We start from the raw sequence: 16,157 nt of genomic DNA, 5'->3' as shown, positions 1-16,157 counted from the left end.
AAGAGATACAAGGAGTTGCAGCTGAAGGTAAAGTATTCTCTTATTCATTCAGTCATGCAGTTGAAAGTCTTCTTGTCAGGAAAGAGAGGACAGGAAGAGATCCAAAAATTACCCACTTCCTTTGAGGATGTCACGTGGAAAGGCAAACCATTATAACATAGCAAGAAAAGTGCTCGTTGATGCAAGTATGAAATGCAAAGGGATGCTTGAGACAGGATGACTAACTACCTGAGGCCCATGGGATTTACAGGGGAAGTCTTGGAGGATGAAGTAAGAAGGGAAAGGTGGTTGCTTTCCAGAGGTGGGAGTTCCAGGCATAAGCCCTGAATATAATCTCCTCTACTCATACAGGTCTTCGGTAACTTTATTCCTTAGTCACCTGCCTTGATCTCTTATTTTTTCCTCCATCCTCTATATTTATGTCTTCGGCCCCATAGAAATCCTTCTAAGCAACACATGGCTAAATTGGCCACCGTCAGAGCTCAGGTGAATTCAGATCATTCCAAACAGGACTTTTGTTTTTGTTTTAGCTTGTTCTACATTTGTTTTCTCTTTCTTTCTTTTCTTTTTTTTTTTTAATTGTGAAGTACAATGTACATACAGAAAAATGAGTAATTATGTGTTATACAGTTTAAAAAGCAATAACGGGTGGAAACCCCGTATGTCCCATAAAACCACCACCAAAGTCAATAAATAGGACACCGACAGCACCCCGGAGCCCCTCTGAGCCCCTCCTCACACTCAGCGTCCCCCTCTGCACTCCGCCGACTGTAAGGATGATCATTTCCTTGCTTTAACTTGTAGTTCCACTACCATTTCTGCCTTCTTTAACAGTAAGTTTAGTTTCACCTATTTTCGAACTGTATATGAATGGAATCATACTGTCTGTGTTCTTTCATGTCTGGCCTCTTTCATTCAGCATTATGCCATCCATGTTGGGTGTGTCTATTTATTTTCATTGTTGTATCAATTTCCATCGTATGACTATAAATTTAGTTATCCATTCCACCATTGATGGACATTTGGGGTGTGTCTAGTTTTAGAGTATTAGGGACAGTGCTGCTGTGAACATTCTCAAACATGTTATCCGGTACACCTGTACATGAGCGTGTAACTAACTAGGAGTGTGTACATAACTAGGAGTGGAATTGCTGAATTACAGGGCAAATTTCCTAGATAATATAGCAAGCTGTTTTCAAAATTAGTTGTCCCAAATTTATACTCCTAATAGAAGTGTCTGAGAGCTTTCAATGGTCCACATTCTTGCTAACATTTTGTCTGGTCTGACTTTTTAATTTTTGCCTGTCCGGGAGAGTGTGATAGCTTATCAGAGTTTTACTTTTTATTTTCCTGATTACTAATTGAGATCGAGCACTTTTTCATATGCTTATCGGCTCTTTCATTTGGATTTTCTCTGGTGGGAAGTTTTTTTTCAAATCGTTGCCCATGTTTCTCTTTTAGATGTGTCTTCTTAATGGTTTGCAGGAGTTCACTTAATTAGATCACTTAGTCCATTTGGATTTATGGTAATTAATCCTATATTTGTGTTTAAATCTCCCTTCTTATCGTATGTTTTACTACTGTCCCATTTAATAGAGATGTTCCAGGTCACTTCAGCTCATTCCACATTTACTTAGGGTCCATTTTGTTTAAGTCCCAAAACCCTCAATCTGCCTTTAAGATTGAAGCCAGAAGACAAAGGCCGAGTGGCTGTTTCTGGACAGAACTAGTTCTCACAAATCTGCATATGTAAATTGGTCATATGTCAACCAGTTGCCAAAGCTCTGATTCTGCTTTGCTTGCAGTGCTGCTTTTGAGGTTCCTTTGCCAACAGTTCTGGCAGAACCTGGCATTTTTTTCTCACTAATGAAATCATGGGGCTTTTCTCAGACAAGTGAAAGGTCCCACCCCATTCTGTACCCAGCCAAAGTTCCCGTTCTGATTCTACCCGGGGGCTAGAATTGAATTTCTGCGCTGAATTCTCAGCGGAGCTTTGGTCTCCAAATGAAATGTTGTTGTAAATTCTAATTATGATTAATAACCATACTCAGCTTCCTAAATTAAGGTACCAGGCACTGCAGTACCTTGCCAAGGGAGATAGTTTTGGGGTGGTGCAAAAACTGAGGGTTCTTTAAGAGGTCTTATGGTCCAGATTTGCATTCAGCAAATGTTGTGCCCACTGTGGGTGGGAACTAGGCCGGTACCATGGGTGTGGAGGTAGCAAGCTTGTGGAGGAGCTCACAGTGCGGTGGGAGGAAGCATAGGTAAATACCGAGCCATCCACAGCCTTGTGACCTGTGCCAAGTTAGAGGGTGGTGGTGCCAACCTAGGCTCTACCCCTTCCTGCTCGTTGAGCTTGGACAAGTTGCTTCATCTCTGTGAGCCTCAGTTTATAGATCAGTAAAGGACTATATATCTTTAGAGTTTTGGTGGTAAGCATCCTTTTTTCATACATTGTCTCTTTGAGCCTCACAATCTTTCTTCCTTGGATAATAACACTAATTATAAAAGTACAATGATAACAAGAATATGTACCTTTGATTGAATCCTGGTACTCTGTGTCAAGTACTGTGCCAGGCCCTTTACGTACATTTTCTCCTGTAATCCTAGCTTCAGTCTTGTCAGACGGGTGTTATTATCTCAGGTTAACAGATGGGGAATCTGAGGCTCATAGAAGTTCAGTAACTTGCCCTCGACTGTAGTTACTGGAAGAGCCATGATTAAAACGTAGGACTGTTTTGGTTTTGCACTGTATTTGCATCTCTATATTGTGTTATTATGATCTTCATTGTCCACTGAAAAATCAGAGAGAAATCAGGTAATTAGTCACCCAGTCAGTAAGCTGCATACATAGTATTTTAAAAGAGCGTCTGAAATTTTAACGTGCGGATCTTGTTAACATTTCTGATTCAGTGTGTCGGGAGCAGGGCTGTGATTCTGTGTTTCTAACAAGCTCCCAGGAGATGCTGATGGCTGGTCCTCAGCACACACCTTGAACAGCAAGGGTCTAAAACACACTGTTTTCTGACCTTTAGTAAGGATCCCCTGCTCCCCGAGCTGTCACACTGCCCCTATGTGAAAGCATCTCAAAAGATGTTTCATCTACATAGTAATGTATGCATTATGGTTCCTATGTTGACATCAGCTAGGACTTTGCAGGTAGCAGAAATTTGTCTCATTTAAGCATATTGACTAAAGTTTAAAAAAAGGAATTTATTGGCTCATGTAAATGAAAAATCCAGCTTTGGCTGGAGGCCCGGCTGGATTCAGGGCCCAAGTGATGTCATCAAGACTTGGCTTCTCTCCACTTTTCCTTCTGCTCACTTGGCTTTGCTTTTGGAGTCTCCCTGGGATGGCCCTTGGCAGGCCCGGGCTCTCTCCTCTAGGTGGCGTGATGGCCTCACTGACTTCCGCAGCTCTGGCTTCTCATCCTCTTTTCCTTCAACAAGAGAAAGCCAGAGTTTTCTGAGTAGCTCCCACTGAAGTCCAGAGAGTCACTCTGATCCGGCTGGCTTAGAACACGTGTCCTTCCCTGAACCAATCTCTGTGGCCAGAGGAGGCCAGGCTGTGATTGGCTAAGTCTGTGTCACCTGCTACATCCTCAGAGAAGGAGTGGAGAAGGGAGAATGGCTACTAGGGAGGTAGACAGCAAAACACTGCATCCATAAGTGTCTCTGGGCCAAAGGGACCACCATGCGGGGTCCCACCAGGGCTTGCCAGAGGTGGGGGAAACTTTGATTGGTTTTTCTTTGTAGCTTTACCTTTTGCTCACCAGACAAAGTGTAGGAGGAGAGATTTTAAGATACTTCTCATCTCTCTTGAACGTTTCCTCATGCCAGTAATCTTATCTCTCCATACACTCTTTGTGGCAGAGGTTCTATTCCTCAGGGCATTTAAGGAAGAACCTTTCACATAGCAGGTGTCCAACAAATGCGAGGAATGAATAAGAAAGATGAAAGCGGAAGGAAAAATCAAAAGTGAGTGTTTTTCTTCCTGCAGACAAGAAGATTGAATTAGTTTCTGGTTTATTCTATAGAGACTCTCCTCCAGAATCATAGCGTCTTACATACAGAGGGGAACTCGAATAATTTAAACCATTGTCTTCCATTCACTGCCTCAGAATTGTCCAGGCAGTTTTCAGTCCCCTTCGGTAGATTTGGAGTAAGATTGGGGCTCTCAGGCAGTCTGGAGGCAGAGGGCCTGGTTTCAGAGCAACCGGTCTTGCCAGCCTCCTAGCTGCCGGGAGAGTCTCTGGCCCAGGGAAGCAGTCTTGTGAATGGTCCATGATACTCTCAGGAAGGTGAAATCAGCAAATGATGGTTGAGGGTCTTCTCCACATATGACGTATTGCTGAGAGCTACGGTGAATATGAGACATGGTCCTCACTTGGGGAGAGTTTGCTCTCTAACTGGGAAGACAAGCTATTCTCGTGCAAAATTATACAGGATTTAAACATGAGTGTGTAAGTGCAGGAACTCTTAATAGTTCAGTGGCAAAAGGCAGTTGTGATTTGGTTGCATAAAGGTAGGAGCGATTACTGAGCAGGGCCTTGAAGGATGAGGGAGATTAGCTAAATGAAGGGTGCATCCTAGGTGGAAGGAGTCAGGTGAGAAGAGATATAGAGCCTTGAAAACAACCGGGGCTGCCGTGACAGTATCTGGCTCTGGTGAGCTCAGGGCTCATCTGGAAGGTTTCAGCATCTTTCCAGGACTCTTGAGGCATGTAAAAGAGCTGTGGAGGGGTCAGAGGGCACAAAACCCTCTAGCAGCTCCTTTTATGTTGGTCCAGCACTCTGCAGCTTTTATCAGTGTAGGCTGCTATGCCCTGAGGTGCTTGGTGGATGCCAGATGGGCCTCATTATCTCACCTTTACAGATGGAGAAAGTGAGTCTCCCACAGACAACAGTCCTTGACCCCAGATGACCCAGCCAGCTAGAGGCAGAGCTGGGGCCGCTCTTCCTGGGCTGAGATTTTCAAGCAGCACTGCTTCCCTCTGAGGGTGCCAGCACCTCCCTAGGACCACATGGGGCTTGGCATCTCACCCTTGTCTTAAATGCAGCAAGATGTGTTGACCGTCAGCGCTGTGGATGGTCCCCTGTGGGGTCGTTGAGCCCCATCAGTGTCATCACAGAATGTGACTGGAATTTGCCTCAGAACACTCTGTGCTGTGGGGGTAGGGTGGGGTGGTGGGGTGTAGATGAAATGAAATTGGTCAGAATTATTGACAGTGAACATGGATATGTGGGGATTCAAGATACCATTCTCCCTGCTTTTGTGTATGTTTGCAATGTCCTACAAGAAAAAGGTACCCAGAATGTCTTCACAGACCTACTCAATTCTCTCTCATTTTCACTTTTCTGCGGTAATCACAGCTTTAGTTTACCTGCCTCCTTTACACCTTTAACCACAGGAGGATGAGGCAAGACCTGACAAGGAAGACTGAAAGGATTTTCTTAGGGCTGTGAGAAGTTGATTCTGTCATTTAAAAGTCTTTGGCCGCTTCTGTCCCTTTCTCAGTTGGCAGCTGGTGGAGTATTCGGGCCAGAGAATGCCAACAATTTGGAATTATCACTTAAAGTAGAAGAACTGACCTGTGGTCCTCAAAGGGGTGTCACAATGCTGGTGACCGCCAGCCCTGGCATATAGTTTTTGCAGATTGTCTTAATGTTTCTCTGTCGCCCCGTGCCTCCATCTCTCCAGCCATTCATGCTGGAACGGGTATCATGGAGTACCTGTTCCATGCCAGGCTCTGTGCGGGTGCTGGCTGTGTGAAGACCAGCAACCCAATGCCCTATCTCACTGGAGACATGGGACCTGGATAGACGTCGCTTCAGAGGGTGCTGGGCTGAAAGCAGCCTCAGGAGGATGTTAGGGGTGGAAAAATAAGGGGCAAGGAAATATTTAAGCCAAGAAGAGGCTCTTTTAGCCCACAAAGCACTCTAGGTTCATCTCTTTGACCCCTGGGGGACTGCATGGGACACTAGAGGATATTTTCATCCGTAGTGCCTGCTTGGCCCACTCTGCCCTTCATCAGGTGGCACCCCAGAGGGGAAGGGCATGATCCTCCTCCTACCCAGTGCTTTCCTGGGTCTGGGCTGAAAGGAACAATCACCAGGCCTTGAGGTTCCAGAAGAGCAGAAGGAAAGTTTTGGGAACCTTAGGGATTCTTTTTGTCACAGAAAGTCCCCCATCTAACCCCCTCAGGGGATTTATATGTTCTGAAAAGTTGGCATGGTACATTTAACCCAGTTTGGGGGGCACATTCTTTAGACTTTGCCTATTCCAGCTTGGCAGTGTGAGCCACAGATTCGGGACCCAGGATGTGGCCTCCGCAGTGAAGGCAGACCTCATCACATCTCCCTGTCCTGGGTCCTGATGGCTCCTGCCAGCTTTGGCGACCTCTGGTCACTCATGTGTTGGCTTGTGTGGAGGCAGCGCTGCAGCAGGTCTTCTGGGGACCAGCCTTTCCCAGCACGATGCAGTAGGCAGCTTCCATTTTGTGGCCCCAGGTGGGTAGGCAAGAAGACCCACTTAGTGGGATCACCTCCAGATGTACCTTCTCGTTCTACCCTCAGGTGTTGACAGACTACCCTGGCGGAAGGACAGGTGGTCTCAGGTGGGGTAGAAGGAGGTGTCGTGGGTGACAGCCTCTTGGCCCAGGCCCACAGCCCCAGTTTTTTCCGTGCTTGGCCTTGGGTCGCTGCTCGTGGTCCAGTTTAAGCAGTTGAGGTGCTGGGTGACAGTAGAAGCCTGGATGATCTGTTTACTTGTAGGTGACACATTCATATGCTTATGAAGGAGCAACCTTTTGTGGATACAATCATATGAAAGGGACCATTTGCCAAAACTGTGAGGCTTCTTTTTGGTGGGCATCTCGATTAGTGCTGAGTTCCTGGCCTTTTCTTGAGCAGCAGTGTACTGGCTCCTTGACCTCCTACTTCATCACCAAAGGGGACGGGATCACCACCTTCTCTTTCTCATTCTTTCCTTTTATAGTTTGAGCTGGCAAGAGACCGCTCCCTGGCTTGAACATTTTACATCCCTTCCCTGTGCCCTAGGCCTGACCTGCGGCCCTGAAACCACAGGCTGCTTCTCCTTCATTCTGTCTATCACTCGCGTTTTCCCAGCCCAAACCCTCATTCTCAGCAAGAACACAGATCAGCGCCCATGCGCTCAGAGGACACTCCGAATTCTCATCCTGGCTGGATCCCGGAGCTCACTTCATATCTCTGGCCCTGGTTTTGCCATCTGTAAAATGGGATATATGATGCTACCTAACAATCGTATAGCGCTGAGGTTTCATAATTCTTTGTAAACTATACAGGAAAAAAAAAATCAAGGATAAAAAGAGCATTCGATTAAACTTCTTAATCAAATTCTTTGTCAAAAGTTGACATCGCAAACTTCGAGGGTGTTTAGGCCAGTTTCTTTTAAATGGCAGTTTTATTGAGATAGAATTTGTGTGCCAGAACAGTTACCCTGCACCATACCTTTTCAGGCAGTGGGGGATTTCTGTAGTCTTTTGGAAGACATTCTTGCCCTTTCTTTTGTGCTCATGAATTTCTTTTTTTCTTTAATCGTTTTTTTTTTTATTGTTTTGTTATTGTTGTCCATTCTGGGCCCAGGAGAGGGCTTTGGTTGGGATTTGGGAGCTGCGGTTGCTCCTGTCCTGGCATAGCCCCCATATAGTGACCTCTGGAGTGGGTGGGGCCTTTGGGTGCCTGGCATCCTCAGCTGTGAATCATGGCTCCCTGCCTACACTGCCTACTCCACGGGTTTCTGTTGAGTACCAAATGACCCCCGTGGAAGAACACGCTGGACGAAGGTGTTTCATGGGACATGGAGAGGATCTTGGAATTGAAATGCCTGTCGTCAAGTTCTGATTCTCTGACTACCTCTATGACCTCGAATGTGTTCCTTAACCCGGTACAACTCCAGGAGTCATCATCTACATGAAACACAGTATGGCTGGTGACTCTGGAATTGTGCAGGGCAGAACTCTGCCTCGGTCTCTCTGGGTCCCAGTTTCCACATGTGTAAAATGCGGAGGCTGCATTCAATGATCTTCAAGTCTATTTCCGAGTTATCATGCCTGGCTGCCTTTCCTCCCTCCCTTCCTCACCCTCCCTCCCTCTTTCCCTTCCTTCCTTTCACATCTCAGATATTTTCTTTTGTTCAGGAAGGGGTGGGAGGCAGGTATGAATAAATACTACTTTTTCCAGCACGTGGGTGGTGAGTACCAGCCTCCTTCCTTCCCCAGCCCGGTAGACGCCATGCCCCCTGGACCGCTCACCCCACCGTCGTTAGCACTGGGCTCGCACTCCTCCTCCCTGGGTGAAATGTTTTTCTTCCTCTAAAAAGGCACTTTTCCTTAGTTGGCGGCAATGAACCTGAGTCCTAGTTGCTTCCCTCTGGTGTTTGCAAGGCTGTCTCTGGTCTGGTGATGACTTTGACTTCTCTGATTTTGCCTAGAAACCTGGGAAAAACGTGGCCGCCATCATCCAGGACATCCATTCCCAAAGAGAGAGGGACATGTTCCGGGAGGCAGACAGGTGAGGCCTTGGCCCTAGGTCTCAGGGGGAGATTCTGGGCAGTTGGAAGATTCTCCTGTTTCTCATTCTGAGGTGTGTTTGAGTCATGCCACGCCCTGCCCTTGCTCCTGCCTTGACCATCAACCTTCCTGGGCCCTACCTTTCCATCAGAACGCACCAGTCCAGTCCAGAAGTGCTGCTCAGGTTAAACCTCAGGAAAATGCAATATGCTAAGCTTTCTTTCAGCTGTTCTTTCTTTGTTGGAAAGAAATATGGGGGTGGGGGGTGTTCTGTTGATACTGGGCTCTTAGGGGCAAGTCTATACTGTTAAATCAGCCTGAAAGTGGTGTGCGTGTGTGTGTGTGTGTGTGTGTTTGTGTGTGTGTGTGTATGTATTCTATTTAGAGCCAGATCTTGATTTTTTTTATGAGCTAAATGTAGATGTAGGAACAGAAATAGAGATGCTCCAAAAAAAAAAAAAAAAAAGGCAGTGACTTGACCAGTCACTTACTCAGAACATTTTCCAACTCATTTCTTCCAACCGAAGCTGGGACCGTGCCAAACTGTGGCTGCACGTTTACCACTGTCACTGCCCTACGAAGACAGTCTCTGTGGAGAGCCAAGGTGGAAAACAGAGAGAGTGGGCACCTGGCAGGCACATCCTGTGGTTCTTACCCAGGGCTGCCACAGACGGCGCTCCAACCTCACTGTAGAGGCCTGTGCCCTGGCTGTTTCCCCAGCGATGGTCAAGGTAGCCTGGTCCTAGGGAGCCAAATCTTGGGGTCCCCTGCTCAGTGAGGGCTGCATGGTTTTGCTGTATTTGGGAACCATATGAAAATTGCCTATCCTTTTAAAATATCGGGGATGTGACTCAGTTTATCTGCTAAACAATCGAACGACCTTCAGAGTGTGTGTATATGAGCGTGTGTATGTGCGTATCTAGCTTTGTATGTAGCTGTTCCGGTTTGAGAGTTTTGTGTCTTTGTCTGGAATTTATTTTTAACCACAGTTATTTGGGTTTTCCTAAGACGTGTAAAGCTGCGTGGTGCCCCCTGCAGTTCTGTGACAGGGGTTAGGGGTCGGGTGACCAGGAGATCTTGCTTAGAACCTTAGGCAAGTCAGGGTCTTTTTCTGGGTTTCAGTTTCTTCATCTGAAAAACTGGCAGGTCAGTGCCCTAAGGCAGCGGTCCCCAACCTTTTTGGCACCAGGGACCAATGCTCCTATGAGAATCCAATGCCTGATGATCTGAGGTGGAGCTGAGGGGGTGATGCTAGCGCTGGGGAGCGGCTGCAAATACAGATGAAGCTTCGCTGGCTCACCGGCCCCTCACCTTCTGCTGTGCAGCCTGGTTCCTAACAGGCCATGGACCGGTACCAGCCTGCAGCCTGGGAGTTGGGAACCCTTGCTCTAAGGTCTCTCCTAATCCAAAAATGCCTTTGTAGTCCTTTGTTTTTGGTATTTCTGAGCCTGTCCTTTTCCTTCTCACCACCTAGTAATTAGCCTCCCTCTTCCATGCCCAGGATCTGAACAAGCTGAGATGAGAAAAAAGAAAGCAGAGGTCCAGAGATCGTTTTATGCTATGGAGAGATGGGAGGGACGCTTCAGTCTTATAGCCAGGAAGCGGGCTCATTGAACCTGAGGGTTAGGCAGCCTCGCCCACCAGCCTAGACCAAGGCGACCTCACCTCCACCCCCACCCCGCACACTCCCCGGAGGAGAGTCTGCTGCTCCCTGAGCGAGCTCACTTCCAAGAGGAAGGAAGATGGGGCTGAGCCACACCAGCCGGTTATTCATCCCCGTTCCAGAGGAGGATGGGTAAAGGGGCAGACGGCGGCCAGGGCTGTGCTTAGGGACAACCCCGGCCCCTGGAAGCCAGGTGGGGAGACAGCGTCCTCCTGGGCCGCTCTCTGTGCGGCCTGTACGGTTGTGGTGAAGAGCATCTGGTCAGATGGGGTTACATGCACAGTATCTGGGGGCGTCTGGGTGTCGGGCTGGGGAGGTGCAGATTCTGAAACCTGCTCCTTTGTTCCCACACAGATATGGCTCTGAAAGGCCACGGTCTCGCAGTCCAGTGAGCCGGTCACTGTCCCCAAGGTCCCACACTCCGAGCTTCACCTCCTGCAGCTCTTCCCACAGCCCTCTAGGCCCCTCGAGGGCTGACTGGGGCAATGGCCGGGACTCCTGGGAACACTCTCCCTACGCCAGGAGGGAGGAAGAGAGAGACCCAGGCCCCTGGAGGGAGAACGGGGAGGACAAGAGGGACAGGACAGACACGTGGACACATGATCGCAAACACTACCCCCGGCAACTCGAAAAAGCCGAATTAGACGAGCGACTTGAAGGAGGGAGAGGCCACCGAGAAAAGCACCTGAGGTCTGGGTCCCCCAACCCACTCCACTGTGCATCAGGCTACAAAAGCCGAGAGGATGGCTACTACCGTAAAGAGCCCAAAGGCAAACCGGACAAGTATCTAAAGCAGCAGCAGGATGCCCCCGGGAGGTCCAGGAGGAAGGAGGAGGCCAGGCTGCGGGACAGCAGACACCCCCACGCGGACGACGCAGGCAAGGAAGACGGGTTGGAGCCAAAGGTCACCAGAGCCCCCGAGAGCACCAAGTCTAAGCAGAGTGAGAAAAACAGAACCAAGAGACCGGACAGAGACCAAGAAGGAGCTGATGATAGAAAAGAAAGCAGAATGGCAGAGAACGAGGTAACGATGTAATATCCTCCCTAGGTAAGGAGAGGCAGGTCCCAAAGGATAAAAACATTAATGTAATGACGATGAACATTTATTGAATGAATGAAACACTTATTGAATATTTACTCTGTGCCAAGCACAGTGCTAAATACTGTATCTCAATCAAGTTGTTTAATCCTCACAGTAACCCTGTAAGGTAATAACAGTCATGATATTATTACTATAGATGAGGAAACAGAAACACAGAGAGCTTAAGTTAGTTGCCCAAGGAGACAGAGCCAGGAAATAGCAGAGCCAGAATTACACCTGCCTAGGTGATCTGGCTCCAAATGCCATAGCACCCTGCTGCCTTTATTAGAAGTTAGGGAGGGACATGATGCAGAGGCCTTCTGTAGTCCTGTTTGTCCAGGGTGGAGTGGCCCCAAGGTGTTTGCACCAACAGACGCTGCCAAGGGAGATTAGATCTTTGGTCTGCTCAGTCCTCTCTCCTGCCAAAAACATCTACCAATCCCGGGATGTCAATGGGAGGCAGTAAAGGAGAAGCAGCTGCCACCCACTAAATTATACTGGGTGTCCAGGGCTTGATTTGTTTCTCTAGACACTGTCCACAACGTTTTACTTCTCTTGTAATAAAAATGCTCCACAGTTGGCTGGCATCTTTCATTCAAGCACCTGAAAGGGTTTATAACCTGCTACGTGACTTCAGTTCACGCATTGGGTCCCCAGGACTCTGGGTACGAGGTTTATATTTTCACTTGGCTTATACTTCCTTCCTGCCAGAACCACCTACATTTCAGTAGGAGTGGAATAATGGAGGTTAGGGGTTCTGCATAAAGAACTCAGTTTTTAAAATCCTGCATGCATATCTTCTAGTCTGACCCAGGAGTTGGTGACAATACTAAGTCCAAATAGGGAGCCCTATTCTCTAGTTCATGAATACTGAAGAGTCTCACTTTTGGCCACTACCTTAACATGCCACTTTGCTGGGTAGTGTGCTAGGCATAGAGGGTCCAACGGTGAATGAGACATAGTCTGTGTTATGGCAGAGACCAAGGTCTAATGGTGGAAGCAGATGTACAAAAACCATTTGCGTACAGTGGGGCCCATGCTGGAGTAGGGTAGAGGCTGAGCTGCTCAGTGGTCCCTAACTGCACAGGGAGAGGAGGAAAGCTCCACAGAGGAGGAGACGTTTGAGCTGGGCATTGAAACTGGGGAAAGTTTGAGAAGTAGCAAAGGCAAAGTGAGAAAGAAAGACCATTTTGAAGAACCTGGAGCTAACTCAACATGACTATTTTTAGGGCATGTTAAAGGACCATGTTTTTAAAAAGTAAAATCTTGGCTCTCGTGCAAACATAAAATGAATACATGTCAGAGATGCTATTTAACTCAATGAATGAGGGAACCAGTAAGATCTAAAAGCCAGTTCAAAGGAGGATCTAAATACCAGGCAACATGCAGAAGAGATCAGGAATGTGGACATGAATTTGCTAATAGAGGCAAAACTGGCCTCTTCCATAGGGAACCCAGAACCAATTGCATCTCTACCAGATAAAATTCCTTTCATCTCTATGGACAAGAATCATTTGCATGACTATCAGTCATGTGCAATTTACAGAGCGATAAAGTAGCTCAGTTCAAGATAAAGTGCAGACTCCTGTAAAACCAGATACCCTTATACTGGACAATTACCCAGCATTCCACAGAAATCTAGTAATCTTTTTTTGCCCATCTCAAGTCTGCCACAATTTGTCCTGAGTGGCCCAGCAGAGGGAAGCTCAGGAAATGAGATTAGGAAGTTGGGATGGGAGAAATAAAGGACCTTGTGTACATCCCTGAGGACTTGACATCCCAGGACCTGTGAACCGGTGGGTGTTTTTAAGAAGTGTGTGTAGTCTACCTCAGTATCCCTGGAGATTGGTTCCAGGACTGCCCACAGATAACAAAATCCACAGATGCTCTAGTCCCTGGGATAAAACAGTGTGGTATTTGCATGTAACCTACACGCATCCTCCCAGATACTTTAAATCATCTCTAGATTATTGATAATACCTAATACAATGTAAATGCCATATAAATAGATGTTATACTGTATAGGGAATAATGACAAGAAACGAAAGTCTGTACATGTTCAGTACAGATGCAACCATCATAGGTTGGAGATCTGCAGGAGAGGCATCTGAACAAGTTGGCCTAGCTACATAGCACTTGTTAGCAACAATGTAACTTTTGTTTCTGAGAATTTCTGTCTGAGGATGGCTGAATGAATCTGCAGTCGGGAGAACCTGAGGGTACAGAGAATTAACTCTGTATGCTTGAAAGTGTCCGAGGTGCTGGTGACATGTCAGTGACTCAAGAATAGGTACAGAGGGGCAGAGAGCAAGGGCAAGGCTCAAGCCTGGAAACCTCTGTCCCCATAGCAGAGGGGGGGCCACCCCTTCACACTCCTACTCACTTTTCTGAGACTTCTTTGGTAATCTTATTTCTGCTATTTACCTACCCTTTGTCGGTTTACAAACCCTTGCCCATTTAAGGTGACACATACTTTAGGTCACCCCAAGGGTGCCTGATGCAAAAAGAGATTCCCAGAAAGCCCTGTGGGTTTCCCCAGAGTTCTGTCCCTCTAGTTGGTGCTACCTCTAGTGGCCCTAACATGGGGTCAAGTAGACCCCTGTTGAGGTCTTCAGCAGATTGTTTCCATGGGTTTGAAGCCAGGCAGCTCCTCACTGTTCAGTGGAATAGCAGTAGAACAAACTCTATCATGATCTTGAGAACATCTCCGATTCCCACAGGGCTGCCCAGGCCTGACAGCAGTCAGGGACAGGACTGGGGAATGAAGGCGACAGGGCTGAGGATGGTGTCCTTGCCTCTCTTCTAATAGGCCAGGCACCTGCCGCCACAGGGCCCTGCCTAGCAACCACTCCCCCCTCTGCCATCCCACCGCAAGTCCACATGGGTCCCTTCTCATTTCTTTCGTCTCTGCTCATTGTCACATTCTCCACCGGTTTGTCCTGGCCACTGCATAAAATCACAGTGTTCCACTTCTGATCCTTCCCTGCTTTCCCTTTCTTGGTAGTGCCGATCTCCTTCTGCTGTGCTCACAGCTGTCCCTAGTCCCGAGATCAGAGCGGGCATTCAACCCGTGCGTGCTGAAGGAATGGGGGACTGAACCCAGACTCTGGAGGCAAAGGCCTGGCTTCTGAGAACCTGGTTGTACCCTGTTCCCCTCTCCCTCAGTTTACTTAGTTGAGGAGTGGGTGTGGTCACAAGGCAGCGGTAGGACTTTAATGAGCTTGTGCTCATTCAAAACCCTCTGGAGAAAGAGCCCGTGCTGCAGAAGCTGGTGCGAGAGCTGCTCCGTGTTTGTGTGCGGCCTGGTCCACACACGAGACCCGACCCTGACCACGAGACCGTAGGAAGGAGGGAAGAAATCAAGTCACTGCCTAGGGAGAACGTGGGAAAGAAGTCCTTCTCTACCTTACTGGAAGGGAGTTCGAGGGTTACAGACCCACATGCCCAGAGAAGGAAAGACAGGCAGGTGACACCAAACCAGATCATATGACGGAAACCATGTGGAGAGATGGAACCATGGTAGACCTAAGAGGAAGCTCCTATCTTTTGGGGACAGTCGGCCACTGCTCAGCTTCATTCTGTGGCTGCCCTGGGCTGTCTGATCTGTTTCTTAGACCAGACCAAAGTTTAGATAGCTGTATGAAATTTCTTACTTTTTAGAAACTGTATAGCTCGAAGCATGTCTTTGGGCCAGTTGGAGCCCAGGGGTCCCAGAATGCAGTCCCCAGTATAAGCAATTCATAGGAGGGAGAAATAGAAAAACTACTTATGCTCAGTTCAGAGCCCAGACACGCAGGCACGCCAAGAGGCAGGTGCGAGCTTGCTATTCACTCTATCCTCTCCTGCAGATCTCCATTCTTTTACTGACCAGTATCCATGGAGCACCCAGTACTGGGGCTCAGTTTTGAGTGAAGCTGAAATGACCCCTGATCTCATAGAGCTCATAGTCTAGTGGAAGGACATACTAATCAAATAATTCCTCAAATGAGTAGGAGGGCTGAGTGTTCAGTGCCAAGGAGGAGATGGAGGCATAAGTGCCATCAGTGCTGTAATGAATCAGAGTCTTCCCTGGGTTAGGATGTGACTGTTGAGATTTGAAGGAATGGTGAATATTTACTGGGTGAAAAGGAAGGAGCACAGAAAGCAGGAACAGCACGTGCAAAGGCCCAGTGGCTGGAGGCCAGTGTTGCTGGAGCCGAGAGAGCCAGGGTTAGGATGGTGGGCAGCAAGACCCATTTGTCAACAGGGACCGCATCACGCAGGGCCTTGGAGGCAGGTTAAGAATTTTTGTTTATCCTAATATTAAGGGTAAGCAAATGAAATGTTTAAGCAAGAAGATGCAGTGAGGTTACGATGATATTTGCATTTTGGAGTGATCATTTTTGATTGCCTTGAGGAGAATAGACTTTGGAGGAGGCTACAGAGCAGAAGGGGGAGACCAGATAGAAGGTGGTTTAGTGGTGGCCCCAGCCCTGTGGTGAGAGAACCCTGCCTGCAACAGTTGGGATCTAGTGTCTTGACCCACGAGCTGGTGTGGGCAGTGGGCGTTGGTGGCATTTATCTGTTCCTCTTAAGCTGTCACTCTCACCTGGAATTGATCCCAGGGCCAGGAGTGCACTGAAAGGTGCTGCTCTGTTTCCAGCGCCTGGTGGGGGTGCGTCTGGCACAGCCAGGCTGTCCCTGCCTCTCCCAGCTGGAACTGAAGGGGCCTCTTTACTGTATCGACCTAGGACCGTGGCTGTAGGGACTGCCTGGGAAGGGTAGGGATTATTTATTTTGGCAAGGGAGGGCCATGGATGATTTATTCAGGGAGATAAAAATAAAGAAAAGTGGTCCCCTGTTGGTAGACCCTATGGCTTCTGA

The 16,157-nt window shown here is 47.9% G+C and overlaps 1 protein-coding gene across 1 annotated transcript in view; it reads left to right on the top strand.

Annotated features, from left to right (window-relative positions):
* Positions 1-16,157, top strand: part of RBM20 (RNA binding motif protein 20) — a 171,710-nt gene that overhangs the window by 137,125 nt on the left and 18,428 nt on the right. The window contains exons 7-9 of the mRNA XM_023532720.1: positions 4-27; positions 8,472-8,551; positions 10,568-11,237. Coding sequence (XP_023388488.1) covers positions 4-27; positions 8,472-8,551; positions 10,568-11,237 — 774 coding nt within the window. The remainder of the gene's footprint in view (positions 1-3; positions 28-8,471; positions 8,552-10,567; positions 11,238-16,157) is intronic.

Source organism: Pteropus vampyrus, unplaced genomic scaffold, assembly GCF_000151845.1.
Source record: "Pteropus vampyrus isolate Shadow unplaced genomic scaffold, Pvam_2.0 Scaffold89, whole genome shotgun sequence".
Lineage (NCBI taxonomy): Eukaryota > Metazoa > Chordata > Mammalia > Chiroptera > Pteropodidae > Pteropus > Pteropus vampyrus.
The sequence above is the reverse complement of the archived record's forward strand: the minus strand, read 5'-3'. Positions and strand labels throughout refer to the sequence as shown.